At 38.4% G+C, this 18910-nt stretch overlaps 2 protein-coding genes across 5 annotated transcripts; one reads left to right on the top strand and one right to left on the bottom strand.

Moving 5' to 3' along the window:
- Positions 1 to 1295: 1295 nt before the first annotated feature.
- On the top strand, positions 1296 to 4201 carry arpc4 (actin related protein 2/3 complex, subunit 4). 2 transcript variants are annotated; one of them, XR_013778982.1, is made up of 7 exons: positions 1296 to 1407; positions 2677 to 2795; positions 2890 to 3001; positions 3114 to 3209; positions 3413 to 3583; positions 3676 to 3768; positions 4048 to 4201. XR_013778982.1 is itself a non-coding variant. In XM_079342625.1 (6 exons), exons 1-6 carry the CDS (start codon positions 1405 to 1407, stop codon positions 3679 to 3681), a joined length of 507 nt encoding a protein of 168 aa, XP_079198751.1. In that variant the 5' UTR covers positions 1296 to 1404; the 3' UTR covers positions 3682 to 4201. The 2 variants fall into 2 exon arrangements, 1 of the variants encoding a protein (XP_079198751.1); XM_079342625.1 differs by having other exon boundaries at positions 3676 to 4201.
- Positions 4202 to 4247: 46 nt separating this feature from the next.
- pfkfb4b (6-phosphofructo-2-kinase/fructose-2,6-biphosphatase 4b) lies at positions 4248 to 17788 on the bottom strand. Of its 3 annotated transcripts, none has more exons than XM_079342616.1 (14): positions 17613 to 17788; positions 11066 to 11182; positions 10392 to 10488; positions 9759 to 9825; positions 9582 to 9656; positions 9438 to 9494; positions 8923 to 9044; positions 8624 to 8831; positions 8333 to 8479; positions 8140 to 8244; positions 7910 to 8039; positions 7649 to 7711; positions 7368 to 7432; positions 4248 to 5346 (listed from the first exon to the last, which is right to left on the bottom strand). In XM_079342616.1, exons 1-14 carry the CDS (start codon positions 17653 to 17655, stop codon positions 5287 to 5289), a joined length of 1356 nt encoding a protein of 451 aa, XP_079198742.1. In that variant the 5' UTR covers positions 17656 to 17788; the 3' UTR covers positions 4248 to 5286. The 3 variants fall into 3 exon arrangements, with proteins under 3 accessions (XP_079198742.1, XP_079198740.1, XP_079198741.1); XM_079342614.1 differs by lacking the exon at positions 17613 to 17788 and adding an exon at positions 12250 to 12475; XM_079342615.1 differs by lacking the exons at positions 4248 to 5346; positions 17613 to 17788 and adding exons at positions 5818 to 6948; positions 12250 to 12474.
- Between the last annotated feature and the right edge of the window lie 1122 nt (positions 17789 to 18910).

Below are 18910 nucleotides of genomic sequence, written 5' to 3'. Positions count from 1 at the left end.
CATCCACAACCTGTCACAAATCTCAACACGCAGTGACACACGGTATCCAACGACTGTAAACATTTAGCAGAGGCGCCCATGTACAGCACATCGCCATAATCCAACAAAGGAAGAAAAGTAGACGAAACAAGAAGTTTCCTCGCCCTTTCAGATATGAACATTGGCAGTGGAGAAGAGAAGGAACAGCATTTGTTTGTAATACCTTTAATGAAATAAAACAATTCACAGAGATATTGAATAATGTACAATCCATTCGCTGAGGTTTTTTTCAGTATCCAACCACACCATGTCCATATACTCCTGTCCTCCTAAAGTAAACAAACAAAACAAAAACAAAAAAACTTACAATTCCAATAATGAAATGTAAATAACAGCTAACAATGCACACATACACCTGTAATTAATTATTTAGCCTGACACTTACTGTATTGTATTTTCTTCAGGACCAGCTGAAACATGTAGACAACAGATTAAAGATATACATCTGACATCAGCTGAGTCAATGTAACAAGGTGCACCCATGGCAGCCACTAAGCCAAGTTAGACAGCTAATAAATACAACAACCTTCACAGAGACAGTCAGACAGACATCAATGGGGTTGTATAAAAACGTTATTGGTTTCGTACTAGTCTGTAAATTAATCTTGATTGTTGTCTCAGCCATGATAACATACACAAATAGGCTGGACACAATTATGTTTCACACTGAAGTTGTTTTTCAAAACAAAAGCGGCAATTTCAACATGTACAAATATCATGTGTCTTACCTACGTATAATACGGTTTGTAATAAAGCAAACCGTTTGTAAATTCGTCAATATTTCATGGAGCTAAGAGTATTTTTGTTTAAGCTCATCACTCACCTTCCATCTGCTCCCATAGAACGCAGCACGTCAGCTGCCTGACCCAAGATGGCCGCCATGTCGCTACGCCGGAGAATCCCGCCTGCGTCATCTAGTGTTTATATGTATCTATGTGCGGGCGTGCCCGGCCCCTTTCGGCCCGCCGATAGCGGCGGGTGTGCTGTAAATGATGCACGTAACCTTAAAACCAATATTGTAGTACTCTGAATCTATAACAAAGGAACTTTCATAGGATTGTTATAATAAATAAATCCTTTCTGGAACACAAACGATCCTTCAAACTCTGAATCAAACCTGAACACCACGTGTTGGTCATTTTATGACAGTCTGGCTTTAAGTCGAACAGAATAATAATTAAATAAATGATTAACCATTTTGATTCACGTAACATTATTTGTTTCCGTATTTATTCTCTTGACTGTAAAAACTCTCCAGCAGCAGCAGCAGCAGCAAAGAGGAAGAGTTGACTTCCTGTCTGTTCACGGAAAGCTAACCACAGTGCAGCTACTTCCGCCTTTAGCCGCCGCTCATCACATAGAGAAATGGTAAGAGAAACTATACTAATATGCTAAATTAATGTATTTTGTACAGTAACATGTATAACACTGTCATTCATATAGACGTTTACTCATCCCCCTGCTTGACTAACATCGCATCTATTAGAAAAGGATAGTTACGCTTTAAGTCGTGTTTGAACTAGCCTAGCAGGAAGGCTACTATTAGCCATCAGGCTAATGGAAGCTAGTCGGTTTAAAGAAAAGATGAGAAGTAAAAGATCATCAGTCAAAGGTGAAAACATGCTGATCCCAGGTGAGGTGGGGGGTCCTGACCCCCTCAATAACACGCGGTTGCTAAGTAACGTGAAATTAGAGATTGAATGATGAACAACGAGAGAAAACCTGAGTAGCCGGCTGTCACTGAAACCAGCTGATATAAAGGGTATTATTATATTATATTATATTATATTATTATTAATAATACTTAGTCTTTGTCGCTTCTTTGTCCCTTTAACATTAAAATGACTGTCTGTTTGTTCCTACCTCAAACTGGCTGACTGCAGCTGTGTCTTAACAGAGCAGATGACGTTATGGGGTTTTATACTGTATTTTCTAAACTATGGATATTATTATTGTTAAATCAACACTTGGATAAAGGGACCACTACGTTGTGTTTGCCAAACAGCAGTAGTTCATGCTTCCAGTAGCCTATTTGTATTCTCTTTTTATTTGCTAAGTTTCAGTAAAATTAGGTACGAGGCTCAGCTATTAAACATCCCAATGCAGTATGGTGTATGATGGTAGCTCAGGACCTAACCAGATGTAGTTTGGCACACCTCTGTAATTCTAAACAAAATCCTTGAGGAGGACATTTGATCTGAATGAGACATGTTCAAAGCTTCTGGATATTCTGGTAAAACATTGTGGTCTAAAGGCTCTCTGTTCCTGTCTCTGTGGGAACTAAAGTACCTGCCTCTGGTTAACACCTCGATGAGTAAGTCTGCCTGCAGGTACTGAGAGTGGGTCTCATGAGACAGTGTTCAGAATCCCAGAGGTCAGAAGGATTGCAGCTTGAGGAGTGACCAAAGAAAAAGCTGGTGTGCCTCAGAGGCTCGGGGTGGTTTGGTTGATGTACCTTTTTTCTAAACTGTCTAGATTGTGTAGATTAAGATAACCGACAAGTATCAAAGGCTAAGTCAAGGCTTCAGACTCTTCGATCTGTGTCATGTGATCATGTGCAATGAAATCAGTGAGTGTGCATCTCCAGAGCTTCTTTACAGTCTGTTTAATTGACTCTTCTCACCCTGTCCCCCTCAGACGGCAACCTTGCGTCCTTATCTAAATGCAGTGCGTGCTACTCTGCAGGCCGCCCTCTGCCTGGAGAATTTCTCCTCGCAAGTGGTGGAAAGGCACAACAAGCCAGAGGTGGAAGTGCGGTGAGTTTGTTTCTGCAACTTTACCTGTGACTCTGAGGCCACTTTAATCCAAACAGGGTCTGTAATCTGTTCCTCTCTGCATGCCCACTTATAGGAGTAGTAAAGAGTTGCTTCTCCAGCCGGTGATCATCAGCCGTAATGACAAGGAGAAAGTTCTGATTGAGGGCTCTATCAACTCTGTCAGAGTCAGCATTGCTGTCAAGCAGGTCAATTTATTGTGTCATTTGTCATTTCTAATGTGTTTAGATACTAACAGATGGTTACTTTAAAGGCGTTGGTTGTCATGTATATTAATCTTTTAATAATCTGCTGTTGTAGGCGGATGAGATTGAAAAGATTTTGTGCCATAAATTCATGCGTTTCATGATGATGAGAGCAGAGAACTTCTTCATTCTGAGGAGGAAACCTGTGGAGGTAAGTTGGCGATTATTATAAAGTTATTCAGCTACTAAAACTGCCTGAAATATCGGGGCAAGTTGTCCTTTTAAAGAAATGTGGAACCAACGTGACCTTTTGTTGACACTGGTGGGACTTGTTGCTGATGAAGTTCACTGTATTCAGTTTAAACTAAAATGTATATCCGACCCTTATCTTTTGTTATCATCCTAATTTTACAGGGTTACGACATCAGTTTTCTCATCACCAACTTCCACACAGAGCAGATGTACAAACATAAACTGGTGGACTTTGTTATCCATTTCATGGAGGAAATTGACAAAGAGATCAGTGAAATGAAGCTGTCTGTCAACGCCAGGGCTCGTATTGTTGCAGAGGAGTTCCTAAAAAATGTAAGTTCTGGTTTCTACAGTCCTGTTTTCATTGCTGAAATCTGTGAAGCGTTATTTTGAAAACCTTTTGTCGTCTTTTTTTACTCTTGTAGTTCTGAATGAAAAGGGAGGAAACCCGGACGACATTCCTTTTGCATTGTGGCCATCACTGTGGTGGGCTCACACCACTGGGTGGAGGAGGCAAAGTATGATCAATCAGGAGACGCTGATGACGCACAGATAAACATGCACAGGCCAACTAGTGTTTTGCCCTTCAAAATTTCCCTTTGCTCAAAAGTATTGATGTTTGTATATAATACATGTTCTCACCACGCATTAGTTTTTGCCATTAGAACATCCTGTTTCAAACCATTCGTTTTCAATATTTATGAGCACAGGGTCATTTGACATTTTAAAACATATTTAATTGTTTTTTTAAAAATGTATATTATATGCATTCAATTTAGGTACTTTTGTTCTCACAGATCTGAAACCATGAGGGCAATCAACTGGTGCATGTTTCCTGTGTTAGTACACAAAGCGACTCCTACTGTAAATGGAAATAATGAGAATAAATAATATACATGCTGGCTTGTTATACTTGTGAAAATTAATTAAAAACATATGCTTTGTATTGTACTGATTTTTTTGTTTGTTTTACACAGCAAAAAACAGCATCACAGTCTTAACCCCAAACATCAAGTGTTTATTTTGAACTTGACAGCTGGACACAAACAAGGCCTTTGGAATCTGACTTTTAGTAAAGAAATGTACAACACATTTGTAAAATATCACAGAAATAGTAGAGGTTCACAAACAAAGGGTCACAGCATGTGATAAATGTTGGTTTTGCACATACAACTCACATCAGAGACAAGCATGCAGGTAAAGTTTTCCCAGTACTGTTTAACTGTCAAACTGGCATCAGGAATTTGATACTGCTCCTCATTAAGTAACAGCCGACTGCAATTAAAAATAGTCACAGCATCATTAACATCTTGAAAAAAACCACGGGCAATCCCCAACAGTAATTGTTTCGGTTCTAACGACGATTGTGTAAAAAGGGCCTCATCTCAAGACTTTTGATTGGAGAACATTCACTGCATCTTAGAGCGTGTGCTGCTGTTTCCACTCTTTAGAATGTTCAGAAATGTTTAAGAATAAATATCTTCATCCTCTTAAAAAAGATAAACTAATTACATTTAAAGCAGGGGCGAAGTATCCAACCTTCATTTGTGTCTTACATTCATTACATGGAATGATTGAGCACTTGATCAAGAGAGTTTTGTCAAATGACTTAATCAGTATTCATGGAGATTATAAAACGTGTTTTTTATAAAATAAAAACATTTATGAGCTCATAAAAGTAGTCAGTCCACAACATATTTTACAATAGGCATTAACAATGATCATGGGGCATTTTGGGGGAGATTCCTTCCTCATACAATAATATTAGACACGAAAAAAAATCTTGGCATGTTCTTTTAGCTTTCCTCAGTGGGCCTCGAGCTACAGAAGCATTACAGTAGAGATCACAATAGAACATTTATATATGATTTATAAAAAATGGAAAACATTTAGTGAAAGTGCGTAACAGTTAGTCTGGGGAAAAAACTCAATTCTCTGTACAAGTGAATTGAACAGCACCATTTTCCCATAATGCTGATTGTGGGTCCAAACAGAAATTCAGATGACGCCTCAGCTTGAACAAAAAGTGCAGGAAATCAAAAGTGAACTGGGACTGTTACCAAAGCGTCTTCTGTGGTGCGCTTCACGTTCACATTCTGAAACAAGGACGAGAGGACAGAGTCATTATCCATGAAAACTTGTCTAACCTCAGCAGACCGAACCATCCACTCATAGAAGTGAGTCCCTTACAAAAGATTCATGTTTTCATTTGATAATCAAAAGTATTTAAACAGTGGTCAGTTTTTTTTTTTTCCGGTCTTTCCCTTAAACATTTATTTGGAGTAATATTAAAACTTGCTCTTAAATCTTTTTAACCAAATACTGATTTTAATTGTTGACGTCAATCAGTAAAGACATGACCGTTTAGTGTAACTATTCTTTTATGACTTTAAGTTCTACTGAGGAATCCCTCAGGCTCCTACTCACTCAATGTCTACTTTCACTTGTCAACACACTTAATGAAGCAGCTATGACATGAAATACTCATTGATGTTTCAGGAGTATTATTTCAATATGGATTTTGATATAGACTTATGACATTAAATTATCAGACAAACACAAAAAAATGAACAAAATGTCCCATGTGATTTATTAAATTAAGAATGTGTATCAAAACAAGCAGCAAACAACAGTGGAGAGGATTAAATGTTGAATAGGCCAGATCGAAGATTAAGCTAAACTCGGGAGAAATTAGAAATTCACATTTCCTTATATTTTAAAGGTGAAGACGATTTTGGCCGACAGAAGAGGCCTTCACATTTGAATAGTAAACAAAGCTTGGCTTTAAGCAAAAATATAACTGATAAAAATACATAAATAAAAAAACAGCAAAAATGTTTAATAACATTAAATATGTCTTTCAACTGTCACCTGTCAACACAAGTTTAACAGAAGCCAGGTAAAATATAATAAAAACATTTATGGGTTTGTGTTCAGACAAATAGTTACATCAACACTTATAATCAAAAAATGTTTAATTCAATGTTTAAAAGGCAATATTAGCTTTCATTGTGATTGTTCTAATGTAGCTGATTAAGAGTTAAGTAGTGCCAACAAAGCCAACAACACGAAGTTCCCGGCCCTCAAACTTCTGAAAACACACAGAAAGAGTGACAACTGAAGCAAAGCGAACCCATCTTCATGAGAACACAGCAGCTCTGAGATGTACAGGGAGTGAAAGACAGTCAAAGTGATGACAATGCCAGGACACAGCAGGGACATGTGACATCTTCTGATTAAAATCTAAAAAAAAAAAATCTATAAAAAAGTATCCCGTAAACCTGGCTTTAGCTTTTTACTGATTACATTTTAAATCATGCATTCAATGTATTAGAAAGTAAAAACTTCTCTTGTTTGACCCTCATTTTCTTGCAGTGTTTTGGTTCCATTTACGTATTTTGCGTACTTTTTTTCACTCACGATATGCTTTCACTTTTCTCTCTGTGTGTTTTCGTGTCAGTGTGCTTAGTACTCAGGCTCATTCCAGAACAATAAAAATGTGAGGTAAGAAAATTAAGAGCATGATGTCCCTAATTTCTGCTCCCCTAAGGGGAAAGATGACCAGAGACAAAAAGTCAGAATGGAGGTAGGAGTGCAACTGCTGAGAGACGTCACAGTTGTCGGCTTGCTCTCAGGGATCACAGGTGGATGAAGACTGAACACGGCTTCCTCCGCTGTGTATCAAAGATTTACATTCTCTGTGCAGTAAGAAGAGAGGGAGGGATCAGTACCAACTCGTCCTCTTAAAGAAGAACACAACGGACCTCTCCAGAAATCAATCATGAGAGAAACACGTTTTTTAAGTTAAAGCATTTCCTGTGTGAATTCCTCCTGCTCATAGATGAGTTCATAGATCATCCCTGATGTTGATTCAAGGTGTCAATAAGCCTTTTCGGACCACAGATTAATGAATTTATTATTATTATATTGAGTATATATTATAATGATTAGAGTTCATGTCAGTTAACAGCATGGTGGTGTGAATGTAGACAGGGCGTCCTCAGAGTACTCTCTTATGGAGAGTCTCTTTCCAGAAAGTCCCCAGAACTGTTTGGAGGGAAGACAGCTATTGTAGTCTGCTGAGAGATGCGTGAGTGTGCTTTCTTGGGACACCTACCTCTGGTCTGTCTCTGTGTGTGTTCACAGAGTCCACCCCTAAATACACAGACTCCACTTTACATCCTTAAAAAGAGCACATATAAAAATCTGATTTAAACACACAGAACTTTCAATAAGACAATTTTTATAAAACATAAGAAAAAAAAACCAGAAGATCGGATTATCTTTTTTATGTTTAAGACAAATGTATTGAGATGCTTTTTTTGTTTTAAAATGGGAAAAATATCGAAAAAAATGTTTTAAAATAGAATGGGAAAAAATATGGCAAAAATGACTCACCGTAAGCCATGGGGGTCAGCTTCAACACAGTGTGCAAAGGGCACTTAAGATAAGGCAACTCCTCTGTAGGGACAGAGACGTTTTATTATTAAAATGATTAAATCTCACAAGGTTTCAGGGTGAAGGGTAATAATTGTACCGGTACTTATTTTAAGTTGGAATAACACTCAGCAGTTTTTTCCTACAATATAGCCAAAGCAAGATTGGATAAAAGTCTGACATGAATCTTTGATAAGTGATGGTGATGTAGGTCCTTCACACCTGCAGTCTTGTCCAGGAAATATGCAAGAAGACAGCGCATGACGGCTTGGTGACAAACGACTAGAACATTCTCCTGCCTCTCCAGCTCCATGATCACCGGCTCGAGTCGCTGCACCAGGTCTTCATAAGACTGACACAGAATCACGTCAACAAAATGACACAAACCAATCCACGCACCTCTGAAATACTTTAAGTGACATTTTAGAGACTTGCAAGAATAAGACCCTCACCTCTCCTTTAGGATAGCGGTAGCGGTACTTGTCCTGGTCTCTCAGCGCAAACTCCAGAGGGAAATGCTCCTGGATCTCCTCATACATCATTTCCTCACATACACCCTTTGTAAAGACAGGAGAAGACTTAACATTGATTGCTCACACATCCTTTTAAAGGCAATCATTTGGAGGAATACAGGAATCAACATACAGCATCGATTTCATTCAGTGACTTCCACTGTTCATACGGGACTCCGAGACTCTCAGCTGTCTGGATCGTTCTCTTCATCTGGCTCGTCCACACTTTAAGATCTTTGATGTTCTGGTCTTGGAGGAATTTCCCCAAACTTTTGGCAAACTGGACAGAAATAGACAATTTAGGAAAACACTTCGAATACATCCCTGAATGTGTCCTTTAAATTATTTTGAATTCATCTGTCAAGGTTTTTTTTTTTAAATAACATTAGAACTCCTGACTGTCTCATAGCACACAGAAACAAACCTCTCTTCCTCTCGCAGAAAGACCGGAGTCTCCTCCAATCCGTCCTTTGATGTTGAGGTCACTCTCCCCATGCCGACAAAGGTAGATTGAGCGTGGTGTGATGTGAATGTTCATTAGGTAGTAGACAATTCGGCTCTGGATGTGGTCCATAACCCGGTTCACCAGGTAACGTCCACCCACATCCATAATCTTTATGTAGGACAGATCTCTGCAGCAACAGAGTCACGTTAACCATCTGTGATTTTAAAAGGTGGTTGAATTAGTTGTTGAATCAGAGGTCACTCTTTGTGTGCCCTCACCTGTCGAGAACCTCGTCAAGAGGCTGGTAAGAGGACTCGTAACATTTGATCCTCTTCATAAAGTCCTCGATGGCCTTCTCTGTGTCGCAGTGGATGTAGTCTGGGCTGTCCAGCTTCACTTGCTACAAAAGGAGGAAACACAGAGAGAGGATGTGAGCAGAGAGAAAAGGAAGTGTGCTGTCTGAAACACTTTTGGCTTTTTCTACTGAAGTGTACATCAAAAAATGACACTGAGAATATTTGCCTATTTCGAAGCTTGATCCAAAGGAAACTGGACTTGGTTAAAGATCTTGAAGACGTTTCACCTCTCCTCTAAAAGGCTTCTCGAGGAGAGGCCAAACATCAAATTTACCATGACCTGGATGACTGAGAAACTACTCAAAAGGCCTACACATTTCCAAAAGTTAACTTAAAGACATTGATGAAAATATCCTTTTGGAACCACAAAAACAAGTTTTAAAACAGCCCTCTTCTTTTGTTACAGATCTTGATGTAGAGAGATAGATATAACTTACCACTATATTTTGTGCAATGACATCTGGGTCCTCACACACAGATTCTACAAAAAACACCTGGATTCACGAGAACATAACAAAAGTTAATTAGGTTTGATTATGTAGTTGCAGTGACTGCTTAAATCTGTTCTTTGGCTTATGTACCTTGAACCCGCTCTGCTCAGCAAACTTGACGATGGTCCCTCTCCTCTCCCGGGTTGTGTTTGTGGCATCAAAGACCTAAAACAGCAGTAAGAAAACGTTTCTTATGCTGCCCTGATGTGCAATCTTTGGGCGGTTATTTTGATCATTCGTCATGGAGACAGAACATCACCGACTCACCGCCACCTGTCCTCCTTCTACACTCAGGTACTGTCGAACATCATTAAGAGCTGACGTGGCGCACTGACTGTGAGAGGAGGGAAACAGACAGGTTTTAACACAGTTAATGTTCACTCACTTACTTACTTACAGTGATCATTCAGGTTTTTTAAATTAGAAATACATAATATATAAACTATTTCTTTTATAGATAGATAGATAGATAGATAGATAGATAGATAGATAGATAGATAGATAGATAGATAGATAGATAGATAGATAGATAGATAGATAGATAGATAGATAGATAGATAGATAGATAGATAGATAGATAGATAGACAGACACACACACATACTGTATGTCCGTTTCTTCTTTCTTTGAATGGGACCTAAGCACCTGATTTTTATTCCTTCCATGTACTAAAGGATTGTGAAATGAGAAATATACGCTCTATTATACTTGAATCACTAAAAAAAATGTTCAATCAGGTTTTGATCTGAAGTTTCGATGGATGCAGATCCTTAAAAGACTGTGTGTTTATCAGGATGGTCAAACCCTGGGCAATAGACTAGCAGAAGACTGAATAGACAATCTCTTTCACTACCCGGACTGAGAGTAGCAGACTGCCTTGTCAGTACTCTTGCAGACTTACCGCCTGATTTTTAATCCTTCTTCATTATCTGGACGAAAGAATTCAAAGGACTTGTAGATCTTCAGACACTCCCTGCGGTACTGGCCAACATTGAACTCTGTTACATACAAAACAAATGCAGTTAAGCTTTTGGTAGTTCATAGAGAAACTCCTTACATTACTACAATAAATAAATGGCTGTTTCGTTTGAAATTATTATTGCAATTATAATCCAGCAAACCACCGTGAACAGACTCTACCTGTGTGCATGGTGGAAAAACTAAAATCATAACATATAGAGAGTGAGATTTTATAGAGGAAGTTTGTTTGATAAGACCTGGAAACAGGCTGATTTTTCCATGCAAAGGTCTGTTGTGATGCATCGCTACGCTAAAGAAGTAAGTTGTTCTGAAACGTTTTTCCTTTTATCAATATCATTAAACTCTTTGTACTCTTTAAGAGAAGCTGCTCTTTTTCAAATACAGTTCTAGTTGTTTTTTTTAAGGAGGATATGCTGTGTTCATTTTTTTTCTTCTGCTTTGATGGTATTTTTTTAAAGCTCTGAAAATGTAATAAAACATGTATTACCAAATTAATTAATAAATAAAGTGACAATTGTGAAGATTCAATTAGAACTGCTCACTCCTGAAAAGTGATTAGCAAATGTGTGTCTGTGGTAAGGCTGAAGCTTCTACCTTTCGTTGGCACACCGATCCAGTTTAAGTATCGTGTCAGCTTCTTTGAGATGTAAGTCTTGCCTCGGGCTGGAAGTCCCACAGTCACAATGATGGTCGGGCAATTCGTCATACATACTGAGAGAGAGAGAGAGAGAGAGAGAGAGAGAGAGAGAGAGAGAGAGAGAGAGAGAGAGAGAGAGAGAGAGAGAGAGAGAGAGAGAGACACAAATATTTAATGTTGTTGAAAGATTTCAGTTCATTTGATCTGAAAATTTGACCAAAAATAGCATACATATAAACAACCAGAAGCATGGAAAGCAAAGTGTTTTTAGATTAAGTATTTTTTCTTATTCTTATTAAATTACTTTGCGTCGTGGCTCATGTATATCAAACACAAAAACAATCAAAGTTTCACAATCTGCAAAAACAAAGTATACCTTCATTTCCTTTTATTGTAAAATATTTGTATTTCTCTGATCCTCAGAGAAGTAGGCTCAGGTCAAAACCCAAATATGTAGGATGAATTCAAATAAAATAGTAATAAGGGGTATACAGAAGAATATATATAGTGAGGTGAACTACAGGCTACAGGAACATAAAAAAATAATGTGAACAGCAGGTAAAAGTGACCATTGATGATTTAAAGTGACTTTCGTGTTCAGAAGTAATACATGTAATTTTAATCCAGGTAAAATGTATGTGGCCTGATGAATGGCTGATCTCGCTGTACCCTGCTTTAAAGAGATCTGAAGAGGGCTGAGCTTGACTAAGCAAAAAAAAAAAAAAAAAACAGCAGCCAGAGAAGAGCCAGCTGCTCAGTCTCACATCCAGACTGAAGGGTAAACCTTCACAGCATCAGACGTGATGGCTGGGAGTGCAGGTCCAGTGACGTCTCAAGTTTATCTCTTAAAATTAACTCGTCTTTAGGGGTCATATTTAGCTATGCATCTAAAATAAGGAGATGGGGATACGGCAGATAGACTGGGCATGACGCACCACTGTCAAACACCAAAGGGAAAGGATGCTGCTCATCACTTAAAGAGTGCGCAACATATAAACAACAAACATCGGAGAAGATGGAAAAAAGAGAACGAGGATGAAATACAATGTGAAATATATATATTTAAAATTAAATTAAAAATGCCCAGCATCCGTTCCCGTTCATATCCTGTGTTGGAACTTGCCGGGCAGCTGCATCTTACCCCTTCTATGGGCTATGTGTCCGTTTCTGCACGGCATCCAGATCTTCCTGAGCGGGTTCTGCGTGAGCTCCCGCGGAGAAGTCTCCAACCTGTACTCATCGTTGTCTAACATCCTGTATTTTCGATCATTGATGTTACTCTCCTAGACTGAAAGTGGACAACGGGGGGGATGCAGCCCTCATATCAGCTGAGTAACAGCAGTTTCCAATAACCGTAAAAACTGGAGGAAACGTGCACCGGAGATTGCGACAACAAAACAAATAGTCTGGTAAGCTACAGGGTGTGACTTTTGGCGTACCCAGCAGTTAGAGCATGTAAGTTCACGTCACTTAGCCTTATTATTTAATAGTTTCAGGTTACTGCAATGTACAGACTTTTATGTTTTCATTTTTATTCCACACGTTCACAAATTGCCTTCTTTGTGACATTACAACTGTTATGGGCCTACCTATTAATACACGAGATTAATGGAAAACAAAAGACATTTACAGTACTATCCACTATTAAAACAGATCACAATCTATGAATAAAGAGAGGAAGACTAGCGTATAGTCCAACTAGACATTAGGCGTACATAAACAAATGCATGTAATATTCACAGAAAGATGGGTGTAGAAATGGGAATCAGGCATTTTTACTTATGCCAACTTTGTGTTGTAAAATCATCAAAACAATTCCTAGAATCACTCTCTTCAGCCAGAAGAAAACTGCTTCTGAGAAAAACACCTTGGTTACCGTAAATGTGCGAAAAAAGAGCAAGAGAATCAAGGACAAGCAGATGTTTGACTTATAACAGCGCGTTCAGCCATTCACACGCAGGGCACATGGGCAGTGAATGCAGTTCCGAGCTGAGCCAATGACAGAAGAGATGAGAGGAACAGCAGCCAATGGGAGAGGCGGGTCTCTGACCCGGAGGGCGTGATGTCGGCTGTTAACTCAGATAAACGTCAACATGAAAAACATTGAAGCCTCGTGGTGCACATGAGTGTAAAAAGTCAGCAACAAATTAAGCTACACACACAGAAACTGCAGGATACTCTGTATATCTATACTCGGTCTCAACCAAAGTTGTCATTCAACAGAGATTACTATATTATTACTATTTAGCCTATTAAGACAAAGTCGCTATATCCTTCAGAAAATCGTTTTAAAATGTCGTTAAACACCATTCAGGGTCCCAATTAATGATTTCCATAATTAGTGAATGCACTTCTTCTTATAACTGATTTATCAGGTTTTGTATGACTTACCATAATATGTAATGACTTAATAATACATGTAATGAACCTTTTAAAAGAAACTTTGAACTTTGAAGTGAATTAATTCATCATGGCAACATTTTTAAGTAAAAGGTTCAAACATTTTCAAATAGTGAGTATATTACATGCTCTTCTCTGTTGATTATTTTTATTAAACTTTAAACTAATGTGGCATTATCAAAGTGCTTGTTTCGTCTGAAAAAAGTCACAAAAAAAATAGGAGTGTCAGCTTGTCTTCCCATTGTGAGGCCTAAATTCAGGGTCGGTAAATGGCTTAAGACTAAAACAGTTGACTCATTTAGATTTGGGTCAGTTGTAGCACACACACTTCAGTTGGAATTCATGTTTTTCTCTTTACAGCTATGTAAAGAAATAACATGTTTGCTTCACATTTTTACAAGCTCAACAGTATACTTCTATAGAAGGAAGTCAGAAAATGCTGACATCTGCAGTTTCCAGTGCAGCAGCTTTGCACACAAACACTCTTCAGCAACTATATCTAAACAACTGATCCAGGTTATACTTTAAGTAATGAATGAATTCTGTCACATTTACAATTGATTGTGACTTTACACAGAGTTGTTATGATCCAGGGAGCCTGCATTGTTTAGTTTTTTTTCTTAGAACTTGTGGTGTGTAAGTGTACACGTTATGACACTAGGGGTCGCTGTGTGCTCATTTTAAATGGTCAGAGGTTTAAAATTCACTTAAAGTAAAAATGCATTTCCTTCTGACAGGTGTGTTTACGTTGAGAATTCACTGTGACAGCGAGCACATCCTGAGGTCTGCATGTCAACAGGACTAATCCCATCAGCAAGACACCACACTTTCACAGTTTCAAAGCACAATCCTGCCCTAGTTTCCCCTGACAATATGTCAGCATGTACAACTGATTTCAAAACAGTAAAGATACAATGAGAACAGAACACCGAGCAGTTTAATACAGTACCCAAAACTTGGGAAATCAAAGAATATAATTATATGAAACACACTTGAAAGTACTGATCTAAAGATTTAATTTCCTCTAATTCTTTTCATTCAAAGCCTTCCTCTTTTATAAAATGGAAAGCACTTTCTAAGGCAGCCTTTTTACGTCGGTCTTTATCATGCACATAAGCCCTATGTGCCAAAGAATGATGCTGATGCTAAGGCCATGGTTGTAAAGTTTATGATTTATACGTTCACACACTGTTTCTGTCTGTTCATCTCAGCTGACCTCTTTCAATATGTTGTTTTCGATTTTAAACAACAGCCTCATAATTTATGGAAAACATTGTTCTAATTCACAGAGTTCCTCCTCCATGTCCTCCTTAGTTTGCTGCTTGTTCTGTTTTCATATTAAGAATCACTTACATCACACTGGTATCCCAGGAAAGTGGTATGAAACCAGTATAACGAGTAATCCGCGGGCCCAGATGTTTTTAATCGTGAGCCAGTCATTATGTTGAGTCTTGTTGGCCTGCAGTGAAGTTAAGCTACCATAAGGCAAATGTCCACCAAACCATCTATTCAATTCGAACTTGAACACTTCTCGCAGCCTTTCTCATGACAAACACCAAAGGCCTGTTTGGTTTGTTTCTACTGGGCTACTATGGTGGTGCAACATGGTGGACTCCTTGGACAAGCTCCAGTGCCTCTGTTGAAAGAGTTCCTTCGAGGTAAACACTATACAGCTCGTACTTTTAGATGATCATACAAACACTAATGAAAACACATGAATCATATTTGACCCCCTCCCCTCCAAACCAGCACCATCTTACACATGACACTTACATGTCAATAATAACAAAAAAATAAATAGAGAATAACGGTGAAGCCATATTGTGCCTGGTTTATAATAATCTAGAGACTCAAACCAAACAAACTAATGATGATGAAGAAAACCAGCAGAGCTTCAAAGAAGGAACCGACAGATTGTTGCGTTTCTTTTAACTGCACAGATAACTTTAATGATCACCGTATTATCCAACACATTTCAAATAAAATGGATTGTTGACAAACCAAATTGAAAATTACTTTCACCACTATTTAGTATCAGGCGTAATCTGTCTAAAGCTTCCTGTCTTGTCACATGTGACATAAAAGAGCCTAAAGAAGCAAGACGAGAACTAGATGTAGCTACATAAGCAAACGCAAACACTGCACAAATAACAAAGTCCTTAAATGCCCACGTATGTGAAACATCTTCCAGAAGAGTAAACTATGCAGGCGTACTTATACTGCATCGTCACTACACACACATAAGCTACAGCTCTGCCTGAAGCCTGTAATGAGATTCTGAGTGTGCTGGTGAACTTTCCCCCAGATAGAGAGCAGACACAGGGAGGGAGGGAGGGAGGGAGTGAGGGAGCTGCAGCAAGTGAGTGAGTCAGTGAACAAGGATGAGAAGGAGTGATTTATTTAGAGGTCGGCTATAAAGAGAGAGGGAAAAAAAACACACAAAAAGGATTATGGAGTAACATACAAAAGTGAAAAAATGGGGCAAGAGAAGGCAACAATCTGCAGCTGGTAACCTGAGAGGCAGCCTATCAGGCATGCAGATAAATATCCTGCTGCGTATAAAGCTACTGTTGAAGGGTGCATGTGAGGATATAATCTGTGCTGAGTCTGTAGCACATACTAATGCAGATCTCTCTCTGCCTGCACTTATAAACACATAGGCACTATGTATGTTGAGACAAAAGATAAAGGCAGCGCTCTTACAACCAGTGTCTTTTAACATCAAATATATATCACTTGAGAAATGCTAATATCGTGCATACTGTTAACACACCAAATTGCTATTAAACAAATAATGTGTTTGATGTTTTCATACAATAAATAACTCGTTTTCACTAACTTGCAAGTATTTAATTTTATCACATCCGTTTCTTCTGCTTGGCTCCACCTCTTTGTGTTGGCACAGTCAGCCAGCAGTGCACATCTCCTACTCAGTGACAGCATAGCCTGAGCTCTGTTCATCCCCTGTACATCTGCCACACCAGCTCACCACCTCTATCTGGATTCTTTGCTAGACTCTGTCCTTCCTGCACAATGTAAGCCAACAAGACAGCATGTTCATGTGCTACATTGCAAGACAAATTATTCAACAGCATGTTCTTTTAACAAATTAGTCATTTAATTATAGGTGAAAGCATTGAAAACCTTGTTCCAGATGCTGTTCATATAAACATAATCCTTTTATAATAGGAAGTGTTCAAAGTGGAATTTTAAACCCAGGTAAAACACAAATGAGGTTAATTAAAGCATGTCAAAGTAAAGATTTATAGGTTTACTGACTGAAATGTTTTAAAAGCAACATTCAGATTAATTTTGGAACTAAACAACAAAATATTATAAACAAATAAACAATGAACTATGTCCTCCATCTGTCCCATCACCAGCTACACATGCTGTGAACAAATAAAGCACAAGTGATTTTAAAGTAATAGGCTATTACTTAAAAAAACTTAACATAAATCTTGAGATGCAACAAACCAAGCATATACGACAATCAAAAGAATCGCTTTGAAAACAAGACTGTCATGTTCTTTAAATGTAAAGTATGAAGCACACGTGAGAGCTTCTAAAAATGAGGAAAGTTGGCCCCCAATTATAATGATCTACTCTCTCCTTCCAACGTACATGCATGGGCAGACCATAACTTATATTACAATTGTACAGAATTCCACGGTAAAACACGCTGGATGTGAATGTATCTTCTTGTAGACTTGATGTTATGTCATTTCAGACGCCCTCAGTGTTTACATCCTACCAGCTAGCTGGCTAAGCAGCTGAAGCCAAGCTGAGCAGCAGATAGTAAGGGCTTGTATCTCTACCAACGCATCCTTAGCATTCCCAAAGTTACAAACAATTGATACGCTTTATGAAACCATACACAGCAAGTCTTTCCCACGTGTCCGTGCTGTGTGCCGCAGTCTGTACCTCTGTGAAGCCCGTTTCAGCCCCAGTAGCGTGCCTACGTGACACAGACTTGTTTACTTCATCTGCTCGCTAGCACAGCTGCTCTGCTGCACACACTGCTGCACACAGTGTCACCACAGCGAACAGAGTCCAACATAGAAACACAACAAAGTGAGATCTGAGCAGGAGTTTGCACTCTACCTGCCCTGTCCCGCGTGTGTCTCGGGTGGCATGAGCCCCTCATGCTGGCGGTTTGAAGCCTCGTCTTCCCAGCTCTGTGGAAACAGGGGAACCTCAGGCTGCACAGACGGCAATGAATGAAGCGAGTGAACCAGCAGAGCGCGCGCTCATTGTCGCGTCTACCCACACGTGCACACACGCAAACCCACTTGTTATTGTTTAGCACTAAGCTCCATCTTTAACCTTTCTTTGTAAAGTTTAAGATGTTATGAAATAGGCTACTATCAGCTTAATTAGCACAAGGAAGTGCATACAAATACCACATTACATTTTTTCTCTTATCAGTTAGGTTTTTTTTTTTAGTTTTGCAATGTTGTTGTTGATTTTGCACACACGTCTTGCCAGAATCTGAGCTTCATCTAAGAAGAATGATTCCTTTCATTACTTAATTATTTCGTATTTTCCTTTTACCTCATTGAGCTTTTTCTACCAGTTCTTCATTAATCTCAACTTCCTGCACTCTTGTGCCCTATATGGCAAACAGTCGATGCCTTTTATTCATAAAAATAATAATGATTGCAAGATTGTCGTTTTTTCAGCCTGTGTAGCTGTTCTAAACATTTCATTAATCTGTTTCTCAAACCAAAAGAAATCCATAATTCTAGTTTTGTCTTTGACAATGTTAACCGAATATATATAACATTTGTTATGAACTGGCGCTATACACATAACGATAGATGGATTGAGACTACAACTCTTTCTACCAGAGTAAGTTTTCACATGGTTGAAGGCAGGACCAGAAAGCATTGAGGAATGTGTGGTATTGATCAGCTATTACATCAGGAAAAGCTCAGCACTCATCAAATGATCATGTTTCATCATGTGAAAGAATATCTGAAAATAGAGGGATTAAGTTAAAAGTATGAATATTTTCAAAGATTTATGTTATTTGACTTAATTAGTTTAGTTTATTTTATTAGTTTATTTGTCAGGGACAATGTACAAAATACATTAATCTTTCGAAAATATGCTTTGTACCAGATTTAGCGAATGCTAGTTTCCATCTGCTGTCCCCGGGCAGGTGCACACAGGATTAAAACATGACATTACAAATAACTGTCAGTAGCACAAAACAAATACATGCAGTAGTCATTTAAAAGCAGTAGTCATTTAAAACTAATCAGATGGTTTCTTTTCCAGAAAACCATCACAGCCTAAAAACTGTTAATTAATTAATATTTTAAGTTTTACGTTTTTTACTATGTTAATTAATATTAACACAGTAAAAAACTTTAGCAACAAAATTACATGCGTAAAAT

The sequence above is a fragment of the Symphodus melops genome (assembly GCF_947650265.1).
Source record: "Symphodus melops genome assembly, chromosome: 4".
Taxonomy (NCBI): Eukaryota; Metazoa; Chordata; class Actinopteri; order Labriformes; family Labridae; genus Symphodus; species Symphodus melops.
This window is presented reverse-complemented; position numbering and strand designations above follow the sequence as displayed.